Source organism: Meleagris gallopavo, chromosome 6 (assembly GCF_905368555.1).
Source record: "Meleagris gallopavo chromosome 6, MGAL_WU_HG_1.1, whole genome shotgun sequence".
In the NCBI taxonomy this organism is placed as follows: domain Eukaryota; kingdom Metazoa; phylum Chordata; class Aves; order Galliformes; family Phasianidae; genus Meleagris; species Meleagris gallopavo.
This window is the reverse complement of record NC_139409.1, coordinates 2,375,978-2,394,313: the sequence shown is the minus strand read 5'-3', so window position 1 is coordinate 2,394,313 and position 18,336 is coordinate 2,375,978. Positions and strand designations below refer to the sequence as shown.

The following is an 18,336-nucleotide window of genomic DNA, read 5'->3' as shown; positions in this document are numbered from 1 at the left end:
AGTTAGCCTGGGACGGCACATGGCCTCAATTTACCTTGAAGTAACTCAAAGCTGAAAGGAAACCATCCCCAACTACCAGATGTGTTCCTACTCCACTCTCTGGAGCATTCAAGCCACATTAATTTTATTTTCCACACAACTCACTCTGCGTCCCCATTCCCCCCTGCCCATCCATCATTAAGGGCGCCGTCAATCAAACCCCACACGTCCAGGGGCGTGGGCGCTGATTGGGCGTGGTTAGACGGCGGGCGGGGTTTACGTTAAGCCCCGCCCCCTCGCATCCTCGGTTACCCATGCTGCCCCGCGTGCTGGCACTGACGTGGCCCCGGAGCGCCGCCATCTTGTGTGCCTGGGCGGAGAGCGGCTGAGAGGCGCGGGGGGAGCCGGCTCCGAGCGGGACAGCCCGAGGACAGCCAGACGCACTGCCCGGGGCAGCAGCTGACACCGGTGGGTCTCCGTTATCTTCTTTCCGTCCCTTTTTCATTCTCGTCGCCCGCCGTATCCGCCCGCAGCCGCTGGGTGGAGCGGGGGAGGCCGAGGCCCGCGGGCGGCGGGGAGGCGCGGCGGCCCTGCGCTGAGGGGAGGCCCGGGGCTGCGGCTTTCCGGCTCCCTTCTGCCTTTGTCCCTTCCTGCCGTGCTGCTGGCGGAGAGGTAAGCCGCGCTGCCGTCCTATCTGCCTCCGTTCTCTCGTTGAGGGCGGGGGGGTCGGGCCGGGGGGGTGGATCGTTCACAGGGACTGGTTGGGGGGGGGGCCGCGCCGCTCCCCTCCCCCTGCTGGGAGCGAGGCGGGGTGGCCTTGTCCTCTCTGCTTCCCCAAACCCATTCTGGCCTCGGCCCCGCCCGCGGATAGGATGCGGGGAGAGGTTGCCTGGTTTTCGGGTTAGCCGAAAGCTGTGCTCCTCGCAGTTCCTCTGAGCCTGTGTGGGGCTTCGTGCTGGGCTGCTGGGAAGAAGTTCAGCTTCGGCTCGCCGCAGGCTCGATTTGGTATCCGTTGCTCGGGTCTGGTGCTCTGGGAGATCAGTTTTCCTTGGCACAGTATTCCCCCAATGGGAGGATATTACATTCTGTCCAAAAACACGATGTCATGGCTCTGAGTGGTTGAGGTGATACTTCAGGTTGATAACTTCCATCTGATGAAGTGGTAGGTTAGCAATGGGAATTTACAGAATGACTAAAATTTCACTGGGCCATAAAACCACCAAAATGTTGTGTTTGCCATTGACCTTGCTGATTTGCTGTTAGGTTTTTGCCAAAGTAAATTCCACAGGTTGATTAGAGTTCTATCTAGAGTTCTTGTTTTGAAATGTAACTTTGTCAATAAATAAAATGTGAACGATTTATCTCATACTTTGAACTTTGTTTTGCAAGCTGTAGGGCTGCAATGCCCCTCTTCTACACATTCTCTTAACTTTATTTTTCAGGCAAAGAAATCCAAGTCAAAGTAAATTGCTCAAGGTCATTTGGCGATGTGGTTATTACTGTTTTTACAGCTGATTTGAAACCTTTCTGTAAGAGAAAAGAACTCCAGCAGGACTGGAGGATTGCTTCACAGGTTTTGTAATCAACTTGTCAATACAAGTACTCATAATCTTACAGGTACAGAAAGAAAGGGATTCTTTGAAACCCAAGTTTGAGAGGCTGGTATAATACTTAGGGTTTCTTGTATTTAAAATACACTTAGTGCTCCAGAACCCTGTTGGACTGCTTTGTCTGTTGCTGCAATTACATTGGGTGAAAGGGTGAGGTAGCTTGCCTCACTTGAACTTCTTCAGCTCTATTGCTTTGCTGTGTTTGATGTCCCTTCTACTATGGCATGAGGTGGAAAAATGACTCGAGCAGATGTCATCTCTGCTCAGAACAGCATTCACTGCTATGGTAGCCTATGGTGTATGTGATAGTTGCTGGACCATACCACTGAGAGCCTGGAATTGGGGGTAAAACACAAGTAACAGAAAGTAAATCTCTCCCCAGCAGTTCTTGGCTTTTGCTGGGTTTTGGAGACTGCCTGGTTATGAAATACAGTACAGATCTGAAAAGGGTTAGGGTAGAAGTGCTGTGTTCTTGCTTGGCATGTGCAGCTCCCTGTGTTAGTCAGTGCAAAGGGGCAGGCCTGGAGCTGTGCTTTTTCAAAGCAAACACAATGAGGGGGGAAAGGGGGCTGCATTTCAGTCCTTATAATTGTAGCACTCCAGTTACACCTGTTGGAAAACCTGCTTTAAGCAACACTCATACATCACACTGAAGTTATCAGGTGAGCTATTGGTTACATTAATTGGTGAAAGGAGGAGAAGCTCACAATGCAAGGCTTCAGCTGAATTGGCAGTGCTGAAGCTGAAAGAACCTTTCTTTAAAAATAGAAGACCTGTGTAGAAATGAAAGTCCACCTTTGCACTTATCAGCAGCTTTTAAAGGTAGATTTCTTACAGATTTCATCAGCCTTCACAGGAATCGGTTTTGTTTCCTTACAGTGGATGAAGTTGGTGAAAATCAGTGCACTTTTTCTTAGAAGGAATAGTTGAGATTCATTTTTAGAAATCTTTGGAAAGCTTTGCCAAAGCTTTGCTACTGGAATGCTGCAGAGCTTTTATTAGATGCGCTGCCCTCTGCCATTATTCCCTATCTTAATTGATGAGTAAAGAGGTTTATAACTGGCTTCCTACTCCAGCAGCTGCTTTTTCTGTTGTTCAGCATATTTCTCTTTTTGCTCACAAGTATCCATTTCTGTTTCTTGTTTCTAACACATGCAAACACTGAAGGACTGTGGCAATAGCTCTGCTGATGTTTCATTTCTCATTAAACTCATGCCTAACGAAGCTCTTTTTCATACCCTGGTTCTTGTACCCAGTTAGCTGTGTAGGCACTGCTTTGACATTTTCCCCAAACCAAAAGCCAGTTTCATTACTGAAGCTCTCCAGCGAGTTCTTGCCATTTCTAATAGGAGTGTAAACATTGATTTAGTGCCCAGCTGGTATGAATGAATAACAGCTTATTTGGCTTAGAACTGGAGATTTAAAATGTGTGAAAATAGTTCAGCCTTGAAAAACTGTGCAGAGCCTGACTGAAAAGTGCTTTCTCAGTGCTGTGTTCTCACACCAGTGTGCCCCTATCTGACAGGTGAACGTGGAGTCAGTCAGATCCTGGTGTTATGAATTGTTGGCACTGCTTTATTTCCTGAGCAGTCTGCAAGGAAGCCATGAACAACTTCTAAAGCCATCAACTGTGGCCCCTCCTGTGCTCGCCCGCATGTCTCATAAAGAAAATATCATTCAGACCAGATGTACAAACCAATACATTGGAAAAATACACTTTAGAGTTCTGTGTGGTGGTGTGCCGTTGCTTAAAATAGTTTGAGATTTGGCCGTGAAATAGAAGTTGCTACATCTGCATCAAGGTGAAAGTAAGGCCAGGGCTGGCTGGCTTGAGTATGGAGTTGAGCAGCCTGCCATCTTTGCTTGATGCTGTTTTGTTGTTGGTTTTTTTCTGTTTATCTGCCTATTTTTTTTAGGATTGAGCTCTTGTGATATTGAGGAAGTAGTCATCACTCTATAGGAAATCTTCCCTCTTTCCTTTGCCCTTGCCTTGATCTTGTAAATGGAATTATTTTCTGTTTTCCTGCCACTCTGAGCCCGGCGCTCTCTGGAGACTGGTACAGCATTTGGGAAGTGCTATATCTGGGTAATGTGTACAGGCAGCAAGATGTTCAGCCTACTTCTGTTGATTGAAGGTGCTACATCAGAAGCAGCTCCGTGTTGGATTTTCATTACCTCATTTCTTGCTGGCAGTTGACGTGTCCTCCATCTGCCTCAAGCATGCACTGTGTGGTTGGGTGCCTTTCAGTTGGTTTCCTCAAACCTCTGCAGACCACATCCAGCTGTGCCTCTTCACATGGGAGTGCAGTTATGTAACTGCATCTTTTATTTTGTGATGCTTTGTGTAAGTACTTCTGAGCTTCTCTGGGAGGCAAATAACAGGCAGTGATTGCTGGGGATGTCTGCACCACCAGTGCCAAGTGGGGAGATGCATTTCTGTTGATGGAAGCCCAACAGACATGTCAGCTATTCCTGGATTTTGTGCTTAATTTATGCCTAGTGGCATCAGGATGCTCTGAAATCTCAAGTAAATCAAATCCAAATAATCTGAGCTAAATACCAGTGTTGAAGAGGCCTCAAGATGGTACTTGGTCATCTCTCACTCAGGTTACCACATCTGGAAGGCTGGTAAACTGTAACAGAGCATCTTAACCTGGGAGGAAATTGCTTCAAGTTCCAAAGAGCACAGCTGTACTTCACAGCCTGTGCCTGCAGTGAGGTGATATGAAGAACTGTGGGCCTGAATTCATCTCAGTTTTAGCAGTGTTTTAATCTTTGCTGGATCACTTCTCACGTTCCCTTCAAAGTCACACTTTAAATTGTAAAGAACAAGCTGCCAACTTGGATTTGCACTTAAATTGAAGCTCTTTGCCCAGTCTCATGTGTAACACCAACAGCTGCTGTTCTACTTGGATTTTAAAGTTTTATCACCTCTCATTTACACGTGGGTTTGGTGCTCTTTTGTGTATGATTTTGTGCTTGTTTTTGCATGCTGAGCTTCCAGTGTAGATGCTATAAAGATGGTGCAAGCCAACTAATGATAACGGGCTGGATTTCAGATCAATATTTCTGTTAAGTAACAAATTGATCAGCTTTCGTTTGCCTGTGGCTGATACAATCAGATTGTATTAATTCCAGTTTAGGAATTATGAGTTTGGTTTGGGTTTTTTGGTTCTTTTAATTATGGTAGGGGTGGAGTCAGTGCTGATGTCAGGTTGGTAGGCACACTGGTGGTCTCTGAAACAGGCATTGAAGCGAAGATGGGAACCTCTTGAGGGAAGCTCCCAGCTCAGAGGCAGCAGGTGCCTTCTGCATGGCCGTGTGCTGGGGCTGAGCTTTTCTTGCCTGACCTTATTGCTGCTGCTGTTTATCAAAGGGAGCGAACAGATTGCCAAAATGATTGCATGAAGCAACTTCTGTTGCACCGCCTGCCAAGTTCAGAGCCCTTCTTCAGCCGCTTCAGAAGTCTTGCGTGCTAAGGGTTGGTGTGTAGAAGGGAAATAAATATATTTCTATATTGCAGGCAGAATTTTGCTAATTAAATAACCTTTAATTTTGGTCTTTTATGCTGTGTTTAAAGGCAGAGATTTCGAGACACAGCTGTGCTTTCCTCGATGCACTGCATGCCCCTGTGGTCATACTGCTGTGGGATGGCTCTTTAGCTAGCAGTGCATCTGGAAAGGCGTGTGACGTCTCAGGGTAAGGGCTCTGAATGAAATGGCATTGAAATGCATTAACGTGTGGTTAAATACAGAGTGCTACAGAAGATTAAATGCTGAATGATTATTGGTCTTGAGAAGCTCCTCAGAGCTCTTACTCTAACCCCTTTCAATTAATAAAGACAATTTCTGGTTGTTACTCATGGGCTGTATTGCTTTAACAGGCACTGGCGTGCCTGCTCTGGCAGATGCTCATTCATTTTTAACTCATCATACCAAGCCTTTCTGAAAAAGGCTCCCTGTCCTCCTTATGGCTTATCTAACCATATCACTTACTAGAAAACAGGCTGCTGAAAATACCTGACTTCCTTGAAACAGAGCTGCAGCCTTACGCAGAGAGTGTCTCTTTCTTGCTGTTTACCAATGACATTATAGCTTTTCTGAACCTGCCCAGCAGGTTTCTGCTGCTTCACACCTCTGGAGGAGTAGGCCAGGTGAAGGTGAGCAGAAATGAGAGCTGTGCAGGCATACAGAGGTGGTTGGGGGCAGTGCTGGGCTTCCATCTGGAGGAGCTGGACTTGTGCTGGGGCATTGTGCACACTAGCTCTGCAGAAGGCTTTGGCTGTTGATTCAGATTGCTTTGAGTAGCCTGGTCTAGAGGCAGGTGTCCCTGCCTGTAGCTGGGGGGTGGAATTAGATGATCTTAAAGGTCCAACCCAAACCATTTTATGATGCAGGTTGCAGAAGTTTTAAGATGGCTGAGAAGTGACAGGATTACTTGGTAAACCTAACAGACTCTTAAATTTCCCCATATTTTTGGAATGTGTATGTTGTCCTGGTCTGACTAATTGACTGAAATGAGAATTGAACTAAGCAGATTCAGCTCTGAAGTACACTGCAAGCAATCGCATGATCCCTCAGCTGAGTTGTATTAATGGGTGACAGCGGAGTTGTGGGAAGCTGTTCCAGACTGTGGCAGCACTGTCTGCATGCTGGTGGAGTTTGGGCTGTCAGATGGCACAGCCAAGAGCAGAGACCAGGCTGTCAGAGGGCTGGGCAAAGTCCTGTTGCTTGTTTGGTTAAGGATTTTGCAGGCAGGGAAGAGGTAACTGAAGGTGCTTTGGCTCATTTAGTGTGGTGTTGCACAGTGGTGGCAGAGATGGCCTCCTAACGGGAGCAGGCATGGGGCAGGCTTCTCTTTCCTGTGACAGCAGGCAGACGTGCTAGCTGCTGTTAGAGGAAGGACACACAGACAGACATCTTCTCTTCTGCCTCAGCAGCATCCAGCAGCTTTCTGGTGGGAACCACAGCAGCGTGGGGGAGTTCTGCACGTGGGCTTCTCGTGATATCTTGCACTCCTATAAAGCAGAGCTGCCAGGAGAAGGGAAATCTGGTGGGATTCACCACTCTTAGAGCCAAGGCTGTGCAGTGTGTTTGGCAGTGTGGCTTTTCCAAGGGGTGGAGTGAGTGTTAAGGTTTGGTTCTGTTACCTGATTGCTGCCTTTGGTCCCAAGCATTTAACAGCTGATTATGATTTTACTCGTGGGGGGGGGGAATCTCTTGCAGGGCTTACGGCTCTTCTTCTGCAGAAGCACCATTTTGTTGTACTGTAAGAGCTCTGGTCTGAGGTAACGCTTCAGCCCTGGCGTTTTTTTTTTCAGATAAAGCAGCAGATAGAGTCAGCACAGGCAGCAGACAAAGGAAAGCCCCACAGCCTCCATCCCGGCCAGAGCTGCTGGGGAGAGACATTTCCTGCTGTGAATGATTTGGGTAAACAAGGACTCCAGCAAAACTGTTTTCTCTACTTCCTAATTAACTTTCCTGTTTATGTAAGTTCCATAGATTGAAGTGGCTGTTGAATATTCATGGTAGTGGTTCAGAAATGTGAAGGAAATGGTGAAATAATAGAACTTCCAAAACTTCCATTTGGTTTTAATCCACAGGCTGTCCTTCTGGCTAATGGAGCTGTGAAGTTCCAATCGCATTGAGCTTCAGTGTGTGAAATGAACAACCTGACACGAGTTACAACTTCAGAAGTGCTGTTTGTCGTGCAGAAACTTCGGGGTGGACTCTGCACTGTGAGGCTGCTTTGTGCTGAGACATGTGACTCCATTCACATCGCAGTGCTCAGCTCTGGGGTTCAGAGTCTCTTCCAGCACACTTCCTGGGAGGGGCAGAGCAGCTCTGGCCTCCTGGTGCTGAGCAGGGCAGGCAGAGCTGAGCAGTAGGGCAAGGCTTTAGTCTGCAGCTTCGCAGCTTGTTAATCGTCTTGAGCAGCAATTCTGGAAAACATGTCCTGTGAGAATTGTATTTCAAGCGCACAGCTGCAGTGTAAAGCACAGAACAGCTTTGAGAGCTGATTCAGAGTTCATATTTGAGTTATGACTCGATTTGCAGGAAACCCAACCCCTGAACATTACACGTCTTTGCCCTGTATGTTTCTGCTGTCTTAAGCTTGGCTTTTCAACTGGACTTGTTTTGTTTCAAACTTACATCAGCGTTGCTAGACGTGTGTAACAGCCCTAGCCACATCCGACAGCTTTCAGGCTGCTTTGTTCATCTCATGCAAGCAGAATAATGGTTCTTGGTGATGACAGTGCTGAAGTGTGTGGTGGCAGGGCTTTGTGGAAGAGCAGCACTGGGGCTGCAGTCCCTTCCCAGAGTACAGCATGGTGGTGCCCCCCGGCCCCAGCAGGAGCTCTTGAAGCTGCTGATCTCTTCTGAGTGTCCAAAGTGAAGGGAGAAACCCCTCCAATGTAGCAGTCATTTCTGATAGTTAAGGTTTGGAGACAATTGGTTCTGTAAAGAAGTTCTCCTGTGTCAGTGAACGTAATGCTGCTTTGTGTGGCATTGTGTTCACTGACCACTCCCAGAGGTTTCAAGAGGAAGGAAACTGTTCTGAGTAGAAGTGAATCCAAGCCACGTTCTCAGTTTCCTTTTCAAAAGAAGGAACAACTAAGCAGAAGACATGAGCCTGCATTTAAAGCTGTACTTCAGGTGAAGTAGTGCTTTATGGTGAGACCTTAAGCTGAACAGTGAGGGACAAACTGCCCCAAGTTGTCTGTTGTGCTGAAAGCCAATAACAAACAAACAAAAAGAATAGTTTGAGAGCAGAGTTTAATACTGAAATCAGAGCAGTGCCTTTTTATCAGGGATAACTTCTGGCAGAGCTGTTTGTCTCTTGGTTTGGCTTCGATATGGAAAAATTCCTGGTCTTCGTGGGCAGGGATTCCACAGGTTTGTATTGTCCAGTACCTTTTTGGTGGCTGGTTGTGCCCAGGTCTGAACACAGCCCTTGGTGACTCATGAGTGATACTGTGATCTCTTTCTCCAGACTTCACTGGCCAGTGAAAGCATATCTCAAGATGGGAAATATTTTTGCTAACCTCTTCAAAGGCCTTTTTGGCAAAAAAGAAATGCGTATTCTGATGGTCGGTCTGGACGCTGCAGGAAAGACGACTATCTTGTACAAACTTAAACTTGGTGAAATAGTAACTACTATTCCTACTATAGGTAAGACATTTGTCTATTAACTGCTTGCTTTGGGATCAGGGTGCAGTGTTTGCAGCAGTGCCTCACCTCTGCTGCCAGCACTGCTGGTTTAAGTGACGTAGTGCTGCACTCTGACTTTGCTATCAGAACAAACAGTTGCTGAGGCTGCTATGAGGATAGCACAGCCAAATCTTTTCACACAGGAGGAGATTTGTTTTCTTGTTGTTTTTTTTCCCCTGTGCGTTCCCTCCCTTCAGTCATCTATGGGTTAGCCCCTTGTGGGCTGGGACAGCCTGCCTGCCTTCTGCTCAGTGCACTGTGACCTCAGGTGGTTAAGGCTGAGAAATGGAGGAGTGCCTCCATGTTACCTGGGAGGAGAGTGGCTGAGAACTGTGATTCAAGATTTATTTCCTGCCCTCAGAAGCCTGTGGGTTTTTTTTGTTGTTATTTAATATAACACAGTTTGCTCTGATTCTTTTTTCACTGCTCAAGTAGCAGTTACAGCTGTTAGGTTTGTTAATTTAACTAATTGGGGCGAGGTGGTGGTGAGAGGAGCAGTTGTAGAGAGCCCACGTTTGGCTCTTCAGAGGGCCTCAGTGTAAGGCTGCTTATTTAAAGCAGACTTCAATTTCAAGGTGATGTTTTTAGTAGTGACTCTGAACATGAGTTGCTAAATAAACATGGTTGACCTGTACCCATTTTAACTGAGATTTTGCCACGATTTCTATTTCAGGTTTCAATGTGGAAACAGTAGAATACAAGAACATTAGCTTCACAGTGTGGGATGTAGGCGGCCAGGATAAGATCAGACCACTCTGGCGCCATTATTTCCAGAACACACAAGGTGAGTGCTAACACTTAAATCACCGGCTTCAGAGCAAGAGGGGTAGAAAGAAATCTAGAAAGCAGTCTTTTTTGTCCGTCTGAATCGCTGAGTTTAGAATTCCTGCTCCTCTGTAAGCATCACAGCTCCCACCCAGCACTTCAAAGCAGTCCTTACTTCTTGTTTCCTACAGGCTGTAGCAGCCTTGTGAACTGAGAGCTTGTCATTTCTCCCACTGCTGTGCCTTTAATGTGCATGCGTTGTCCTGTCAGGATTTTAAGAGATGCTTCTCATTGGAAAATATTGAGTGGTCCTGTCGCTGGAGAACGAGCTCCAAAAGCATGCACATCAACATCAGCTTGTTCTCACCAGCTCTTGGCAAGAGCAGGCTTTCTCTCAGACATGAGATTACAACAATATGAACTTGATCTTTTCGTATAGTTTCTCTTCACAGCTTAATTCTGATGTCTAGAACCAGGTATCGGATGTAAACAGCACATGCTGTGTGCTTATGCTTATTGTCTGCTTTCTCCTAGGTTTGATTTTTGTAGTTGACAGTAATGACAGAGAACGAGTGAACGAGGCCAGAGAAGAGCTGATGAGAATGCTGGCAGAAGATGAGCTTAGAGATGCTGTTCTATTAGTGTTTGCTAACAAACAGGTATGCCAAAGGAAGGTGTCTGTATTTGTGTTCTTGTCTGAAAAGCACCTTCTGTGGGTGAACTTAAAGGAGGCATAGCTTGCTGCTCCATCAGCTGTGCAGGCTCACTTGGGAAGGGTGAAAAAGCTGTGAGTCCTTTTCTAGGAGTAGGAAAATGGAGTATTAAGTGCTGAGCTGAGTACTGCTTCGTGGTAGAAGCTGAGGTTAAATCAAAGCTGCAGTTGCAGAAAATATTTCCTGAGTGGAAAGTGAATGAAAGGATGTGAACTGTAACTGTGAGCTTTCCTAACTTTATAAAGTGGGTTTAAAGCTGACAGCCAGTGAGAACTAATAGTTCAGGACGGGCAGGTGTTGCTTCTCAGCTGGCAGGAGAGAAAAACATCTCTTGTTCCTCTGCAGGACCTGCCCAACGCCATGAATGCAGCAGAAATCACAGACAAACTCGGACTGCATTCTCTTCGTCACAGGAACTGGTACATCCAGGCCACCTGCGCCACTAGTGGAGACGGGCTCTATGAAGGACTGGACTGGTTGTCCAATCAGCTCCGAAACCAGAAATGAAACCATAAACCTTCCTTTTCCCTCTTTTTCCACCCCTCCCTCTTATTTCCTCCTATTCGCCCTTCGCTTTACTCTAATGTGGCAAACTGTGCTACTTTGTGGTATTGAGTGCCGGAAGCTGTTTTCATTTCTTTTGTCACAGTATATATTGCATCATGCTGTAAATGTGGCAAATACAAGCCAGAAAACAGTTAGGTTTCTTATTTAATGTAAATAGTTTTTGTTTCCAATGAGGCAGTTTCTGGTACTCCTATGCAATATTACTCAGCTTTTTTATTGTAAAGAATCAACTCACTGTTTAGTACTTGGAAGGGATGGAGTGGCTTAACGTAGGGGTTGCCAGCAGTCCTTGTGCAGTAGAGCTGAATACTATCTCGGATGGGTTGTGAGATCTGTGAGGTCCATTTTGGTGGTTGGTTTTTAACCTGAATACTGTATTTTGTTGTTGTGTTTTTTTTTTTTTAATAGTCGAGGAAAAGTAAAAACACTTCAAGACACAAAGGTTTGCCATAGCTTCTGCTGTTCTAGCTCTGACGTGGTGGTTCCTGATTCTTTGGAAACAGTGAAGCTGCGGTTGACACCAGGTTAGCTCCATTGAGTTAGAACACAGGTCCTAACTTACAGATCTCTGGCTCTTTCTGTAGCTCATGTTTGTTCATACTAGCTCCAAGATTTGTCAGACCTGGTTTAGATGAGTTGGCAGACTCAAGCTAAACCTCTGCCTTTTGGTTCAAGTGAGATTGGTCAGATCCGTTGAACTTGAATCATTTCTGGAAGTCACATTTCTAGCCTGTTGTATTTGTCAAAAGTGTTTTGTACTTTTGTGTGTAAACCACTCCAGAAGGCAAACTTTTCCACAGAAAGCACAGCCTGTACTAGTCCTAAGCTCTATAGTCAGAAAGTACTGTACTTAAGTAAGAATTGCCATGAAAAACACCAAACATCTATGTATAGTGTCTAGGGGAATAAAAAAAAGCATGAGAGTTAGGAGAGTCATTCCACTCTAGAAGTATTCAATCCCATTTTGGAACAATCCCATATCTGTATATGTGTGAAAACCCTTGGCATCCCTCATACTGCAAGGTTCAGATTTGCCATCAGAAAAAAAGACCTCTTTACTTTTCTTTTGTATTTTGATAAACACTGAAGAAGCTGGAGCTGTTCAACTTTAACTTGAGGAACTATCAGAACTGGTTTGTTTAGTGTTGTGGAAACCTTTATTGCTTTCAATACACGATTAGTAATCAACTGTTTTGTATACTTGTTTTCAGTTTTCATTTCGACAAACAAGCACTGTAATTAAAGCTATTAGAATAAAATCTCTTAACTATTTCATGTTTTTTATGCCTTGCTGTTCATTTGATCATCTTGGCAAAATCATAATGAAATACTTGTTGAATAAAAAGTTTCATGAAACTTGCACTGGTATCGTGTTGTTCTGTATCATCTTTGTACAGTCCCCGTTCTACCTGAAGGCATCCATCAGGCTTCCTGCATAGCCCCATCTCTCCACCTCTTTCACGATAGGCTTTGTGAGCGATGCACTTCTGGGAGTGAAATCTGCCTTCCTGAGTGCTGAGCTCTGTGGGCTGCTGCCCTGGCACTGCTTTTCTCAGAGTTAATTGAGATGGTCTTCCATCGAGCTTCGCATCTGCTGGACAGATTCCACTTCCCCTCATTCCCCAGATTTTGTTTCCTCTCCAAGCAGCTGCCTCATCTGAAGGGTGTGTGTGTGTTTGCAGATAGGCCCAGAGTTCCAGCATTGTTTCATTCTGGGACTGGCTGCCTTTGTACAGCGGGAGGCTCAGAGTGAGATGCTTCTGACTGCTGTCTTCAGCTGAGGGTGCTGCAGGCAGCAATTGGGTTTATTCAAGGTTCCCAGCAAGGGCTATCTGGGCCCTGCTCCTGCACTCTGAGCTCATCTTGGTAGTAATCAGTGTTAAGCAAACAGCGAGAAGGGATTGCAAAATTCTTGTAAGTCAGGTTATTCTTTCCAAGCTGTTTGTCTCATCTTGACTTTCAAGCTCTGAATCAGGCTCTGTGCGTGCCTAGCTGAGCAGGGTATCTATTTACTCCTGTTCTGGGAGGGAACTGAACCTGAACGGCCAGCTCTCCTGCTGATGTCACTGAGCAGAGCCCCCAACTCCTCTCTCCTCCCACACCTCCTTGAAGGCGGGTGCTCTGCTGTACTCCAGCACTGTACCACCAACAGCAGAGATCCTGCTGGCCGTGTGGGTGTCTGTAAGTTAACTTCTGTGCGAGGCGTGTTGGTGTGAGGGTTGCACGATGTCCGGCCTGCCCCAGCCGTACAGCCCACGCTGGAAGGAGGAAGTGATGGGGAATGTAGTGATGTTATCTGGGATCAGTGAGCTGTGGGAGTAGCCCTCTGCTCGAGGCAGCACCAGCTTTGTTCTGGCCTGGGCTCGGCCAAGACCACAGGGATTTTAGCCATCCATCCTTCCCTGTCCACAGGAACCTGTGTAGCAGCTTGGGCAGGAAAGCAGAGGCGGCTGGATGGCTGCGCAGCCCTGAGGTGAGGATCCTTCACACCCCTTTTTGCCTTTTTTCAAAGCCTTTTGCTCCTTAGGATGTGGGGTTGGGTATGAAATAGGCATAGGTGCCTTCTTCAAACAGCACTTGGAGATGGGCTGATGGGAGTGGTGGGAGCGGAAGCAGGGACTGCAGGAGGGGACGCAGCCTGGGATGGCATGCATGAGCCACCTCAGGGGGCTTCTCTGACCCTCACCTTCAAAGCGCTCAGCTCACGTCCCCCTCGGGAGGATCCTGCCCTGCTAGGAAATGAAGCTGAATGAGGGCATCAGGGAGCAGTGTCCCATGCTGGGCCCTGGGATTGGTGCAGACTTTGTGCTTATAGTTCCCTTTATAGCCGTGCTCCACTTTCCCACCACTGCCCTGTGCTGGGATGTTCCCAGTGGGCATCGGACACTGCCCAGACCCCAAAAAGCAGCAGTAGGTAACCCTGAAGGCAGCGAGCTCAGGGAGAAGGCCTGGACTCAAATGGATTGCATGTGGACACAGGGCTGCAGCCGCTCGGATGAAGAGGACTCACGCCATGGTCCTGCTAACAGAGCATCAACCCCACCCAAAAAAACATCTCAAGGGAAAAAAAAGAATCCATGCAACATCTGCTGCCCGCACCAGCTGGGTTAAACACATGCTCACAGCCGGGAGGGGAGCGGGACAGAAGGGCTTTATTCCAGCTCATCCCGCTGCAGTGAATGCATCCCTTGTTCCACGTGAGCTGCAGGCAGTGCGGTGGCGCAGCCCCTCTGGTAACAGAAGACCCTGAAAACCACCCAAGTGCAAACTGACACCGGTCCCCGGCACGAGGTGTTTGTCTGCCAAGACACACAGACCAGCCCTGTCTTGAGTGGGAGGAATGGCATCACGACTCACACAAATGCGGCCCTTGTGCTCCGTGCTGTTGGCCCTATGAGCAGGAGCTGCTCGGGATGTCCCCTTTTCACATGAACCAATATTGCTAATTATGGATTTAAGACTCACACCCTGCACTCTGTGCGCTGAACACACAAATACCCGTATTTCTGTAGTGAGGTTTCAGATGGGAACAGCACTCTGCGTACACGTGCAGGAGGTGCCCCAGCCACATCCATCTGCCAAGGACTTATTTCAGCACTTTCCTTTTTAGTCAGAGACCATTTCTCAGCCAAAAGGGACGCGTGTCACCCTGCCATCCCCGTGAGAGCTCCCAGCTGTGACATCTCTGCTTCATCCTGCCTTGCTGGTGGCTCACGCCCAGATGTCCCCAAATTAAAGACTTTCAGGGGTCAGAGCTGTATGCTGGACCCCACAGAGGTCAGTCTGGAGAGGACAGATCCATGGAGTGAGCACCTGGCACCTGCTGTATTTTGCTCCCATTCTGTAATGGCGTTATTCTGATTTTCCATATACCACAGGTGAAACAAACAGCAGGGCGAGCTCCTGGTGCTGCCCCAGGTTTAACTGAGGGGAAGTGAAGGTGACAGCTACAGATCCCACAGAGGGGATGTGTTACAGTGTCCATATCGTAACACGCAGGCAATAACCAGTCTGCACTGAGGCCAGTGCCCAACAGCCAAACCCAGCCCCGGCAGTTGTAAAGCTGTGACTTTAATTTAGATAATAACCTTAAAAAATATATAACCTATGGAACATCCCTTCCAGGAAAACCCCTCAGTCACCCGAATCCGTATCGTGACGCTGTCTGACCCTGTGGGATCGAGGAGATCGGCTCCTGCTCCTCCTCCTGCCCTTGTGCCGCGGGGATGGGTGCCGCTGGCCGTTCCTGCTGCGGCTCCGTGCCCTCCGGCGGCGGGAGGAGGGGCTCCTGCCCGAGGCTCCGCTGCTGTGGGAGGAGTCCGTGTCACGGCGGTGCCGGTGCCGCGATGCCTCCGGACGGCCGCCGTGGGATGCAGGGCGGTCCTGGGCTTTACTCCGGTGGCGTCTGCAGGGACAGAAAGATGTCACCTCGTGGGAACAGCCCTGCTGTGTGCCTCCCCCTCTGACCCCACTACCTCTCGTCCCGGTCGGGAGAGGAGGCGGAGGATGATGGGGTGGTGTCCCGCTTGTGGTGCTTGTCTTTCTTCTTCTCCTTCTTGTGTTTCTTCTTCTTCTTTTTCTTCTTCTCCTTTTTGGATTTCTTGCTGCTCTCCGTCCTGTGGGAGCAGAACAGGGCAGCACTGATGGGTTCCTGCACTGCAAATCCCTCCAACCCTTTCTGCGCCAAACACCCACCCCTGCTGGGCCTTCATCAGGCCTCTTTAATAAAGGAGAAGCAATTAAAAACAAGGAGTTTTGAGGGTGATTCAGAGGTTTAGGGGGATTCAGACCGAAGCAGGACAAGCCCAAACCAAGCTGCGATGCAAAATGTTCAGTTCAGCACAATATTGCCAGGAAAAGCACAGCCATTCCTGGCTGGTTCTGACCCACCAACCAGGGCTGGGCAGTGCGGGATGCATCCCGGTCCTCACCGCTTCTCCTCTGCCTTCTCCTCCTTGTCCTGCTTCCTCTTGGAGCCAGATGCCTCGGGACTGCTGCACACCTTCTGATGCTGGAGCACGGGGAAGAGAAAAGCACAGAGCGAGTGCGTGGGCCTGCCCAATGCTTTGAGTGACACATACAGAATAAAAGGTCTTTCTGCCTTTAAAAAAGAACTTTGGGAACAAACGAAAATGCTCACAGCAGTCGCTTCCGACCTAAACACTCGTGGATTTTTCATGATCACATATCAATTCAACGTACCGTGAAGACAGAGAGCCCCATCTTGGCTGCCTCCTTGTCCTCCTTGGAGAGCATCACCCGCCCGGCGCTGCCGCTGCAGGCAGAAATCACATCCACGAGCCACAAAATTAAAAGACCAACATAAAAATGGCATTTTGTTTTTAAAGAGTCGCTCTGAAATGCAGCGTTTTGGTGCCCACCTGGAGCTGCCCAAGCCCACCACCCGATCCACATCCTCGGCTCGCTCTGCGCTGTCCCGTTTGCACACCTCAGCCAGGTCCTGTGGGCAAAGAGTTGAGACCCCATAAAAACACAGAGCATGGGGGATGCCCTGACCTATAGGGACAGCAGGGACGCCCTCACCTCCTTGCTGAGGCCTGTGGGCTGCCTCTTCACGTTCTTGTAGCCCCTAGAGTCAAAGAACCATGGAGTCACAGCATGTCCCCAGGAAGAATGGACTCACAAGGATCCTCAAGTGCATCCCCCAGCTCTGCACAGCACCACCCAAATCCCATCCCTGTGTATGAGAGCCCACTGTTCCATGATCTCCATTCCATACCCACTGTCCAATGGGGCAGAGCCTTTCCCTAATGCCCCGGAAAGATCTGGATCTCTCCACCCTCGATAGAGTCAACAGCTCCTCCCATTCTATCAGCAGCACCAAACTTGCTCAGAACACACTCCTGTCCAACATCCAAGTCACGGATGAAGGCATTACTGATAACTGGGCACCAGCAACGCGTGGTTGCCAGCCAAATGGAACCCCATTGGCTGTACCCCTTTGGACCTGTCAGCCTGCTGCTCACCCACCGCCCCATGGTTTTGCCTGCCTGTGTTTCTGCATGCTGTGAGAAACAGCATGGAAAGCTCGACTGGAATCCTAAAAGATAACATCGACTGGCTTCCCTTGGTCAACCACAGGGGCAACCTCATCATAAAAGGGCATTCAGTTGGTTCAACACCATGAACTCTTGGTGGTGGTGACCAACGACTACGTGGTCCTTCAGGTATTGTTTTGGAGGGGGGTTCAGAGTGTTTATTTTTGGGGGAGTGTCACAGGGGATTTGCAGGGGGGTGCTCACAGCGCTGCCATCATGGCCTCCTGCTCAGCCAGGCGCACGGCTGCCAGCTCCTCCTCACGGGACAGCGGGGCGGGCTCCTGCTTGCCCTTGGCGTACCACGTCAGGTCCTTGCCCTTCTGCCAGCGTCCCACCGGTGCCATCAGAGAGTTTCCTGCAGGGACACAACCGCCCCGTGTTGTCCCCAGCCCCTTATCTTCACCCCACACACAGGGCCAGGGATGAAGGCCTTACCCAGGTAGTTCTCGCGCTGTTTGTCTGTCTTGACATCTTCCCAGCTGAACTGGTCCTGGCCCCCCCGGACCCCTCCTCGGGATGAGCCGAACATGGTGACGGGGTGCTGCAAGGATGGGCCCTGTTATCATGGCAGAACAGCAGGCTGCCCCTGCAGTGCAATGGGGTGAGGACAAGGGAGGTGCTGGGCTCCCCCAGCAATGTACTGTGGGGGGATGAGGGAAATACAGGGCTCCCCTGCAGTGCAATGAGGAGGGGGACAGGGATTAGGATTGCCCTATTGCAATCCTAAAGTTATAGGAAGCTTTAGGTATCAAGCAAGGGTTAGTTATGCTGAGGTCCTGGGGGGGAAGTTATAAAGAATAGGGGGGAAGGGCAAAGTATGGGATGGAGGTGGAGGGGGGTGCAAAGCTTTGGGGAGGGTTGCATGGCCAGTGGGGTTGGAGTCTGGAGATGGGGGTTTCAATGGGTTTGGGGGGGAGGGGGAGAAGTTGCAAAGTCTGGCCTTGGGATCTGTATAGAGCTGGGGGGGGGAAGGCAACTGTATGACCCACTGGGGACGCATGGGCTGGAAACGGGCTTGCATGGATTAGGGGGGGCACATAGCCTGGCAGTAGAGGTCTAAGTGGGCTGGGGGGAATTACCTGGGTTGGCAATGTGGGTCTGCATGAGTTGGGACGGCCCAAGGGGGGGCTGCACGGCCCGGGGAAGGCCGCCCAGCGGTAGGGGAGAGAGGGGGGGAAACCGCGACCCCAAGGCCGGTGCCGCACACTCGGGATCACAGAAGCGCTGGAGGGGAAAACGGCCCAACCCGCGACCCCCCCAGCCCGGCCCGGCTCCCCCCCGGCACGCACCTCTCCGGGCCGTGGGGCCCGCGCGCTGTAGCCCCGCCCCGGGCGCTACCACCGGGCCGGGAGGGGCGGAGGGCTGTACCACAACGCGGAGGGGAGGGGGGAAGGGGTGAACGGCCATGCTGCCCTGAGCCGCCCAAAGCAGG

General features: G+C 49.3%; 2 protein-coding genes across 4 annotated transcripts; one reads left to right on the top strand and one right to left on the bottom strand.

Moving 5' to 3' along the window:
* The first annotated feature begins 287 nt into the window (after positions 1-287).
* ARF1 (ARF GTPase 1) lies at positions 288-12,201 on the top strand. The gene is made up of 5 exons (XM_010712278.4): positions 288-447; positions 8,583-8,761; positions 9,474-9,584; positions 10,100-10,224; positions 10,624-12,201. Exons 2-5 carry the CDS (start codon positions 8,614-8,616, stop codon positions 10,783-10,785), a joined length of 546 nt encoding a protein of 181 aa, XP_010710580.1. The 5' UTR covers positions 288-447; positions 8,583-8,613; the 3' UTR covers positions 10,786-12,201.
* A 2,695-nt stretch (positions 12,202-14,896) lies between these two features.
* Positions 14,897-18,296, bottom strand: C6H1orf35 (chromosome 6 C1orf35 homolog). Of its 3 annotated transcripts, none has more exons than XM_085226880.1 (9): positions 18,194-18,296; positions 17,340-17,445; positions 17,109-17,259; positions 16,390-16,435; positions 16,227-16,306; positions 16,048-16,120; positions 15,777-15,856; positions 15,321-15,461; positions 14,897-15,250 (listed from the first exon to the last, which is right to left on the bottom strand). In XM_085226880.1, exons 2-9 carry the CDS (start codon positions 17,431-17,433, stop codon positions 14,980-14,982), a joined length of 936 nt encoding a protein of 311 aa, XP_085083006.1. In that variant the 5' UTR covers positions 17,434-17,445; positions 18,194-18,296; the 3' UTR covers positions 14,897-14,979. The 3 variants fall into 3 exon arrangements, with proteins under 3 accessions (XP_085083006.1, XP_085083008.1, XP_085083007.1); XM_085226882.1 differs by having other exon boundaries at positions 17,340-17,490; positions 18,194-18,233; XM_085226881.1 differs by lacking the exon at positions 18,194-18,296 and adding an exon at positions 17,984-18,193.
* Between the last annotated feature and the right edge of the window lie 40 nt (positions 18,297-18,336).

Bases quoted from the DNA above. Each gene is read 5' to 3' on its own strand.
- ARF1 (XM_010712278.4), top strand. From the start codon at position 8,614: ATGGGAAATATTTTTGCTAACCTCTTCAAAGGCCTTTTTGGCAAAAAA. The intron at 9,585-10,099 runs GTGAGTGCTAAC...GCTTTCTCCTAG, and splicing joins TTATTTCCAGAACACACAAG to GTTTGATTTTTGTAGTTGAC. The intron at 10,225-10,623 runs GTATGCCAAAGG...GTTCCTCTGCAG, and splicing joins TAGTGTTTGCTAACAAACAG to GACCTGCCCAACGCCATGAA.
- C6H1orf35 (XM_085226880.1), bottom strand. From the start codon at position 17,433: ATGTTCGGCTCATCCCGAGGAGGGGTCCGGGGGGGCCAGGACCAGTTC. The intron at 16,307-16,389 runs GTGAGGGCGTCC...CTTTGCCCACAG, and splicing joins CCACAGGCCTCAGCAAGGAG to GACCTGGCTGAGGTGTGCAA. The intron at 15,251-15,320 runs GTAGTGGGGTCA...CTGTCCCTGCAG, and splicing joins TCTCCCGACCGGGACGAGAG to ACGCCACCGGAGTAAAGCCC.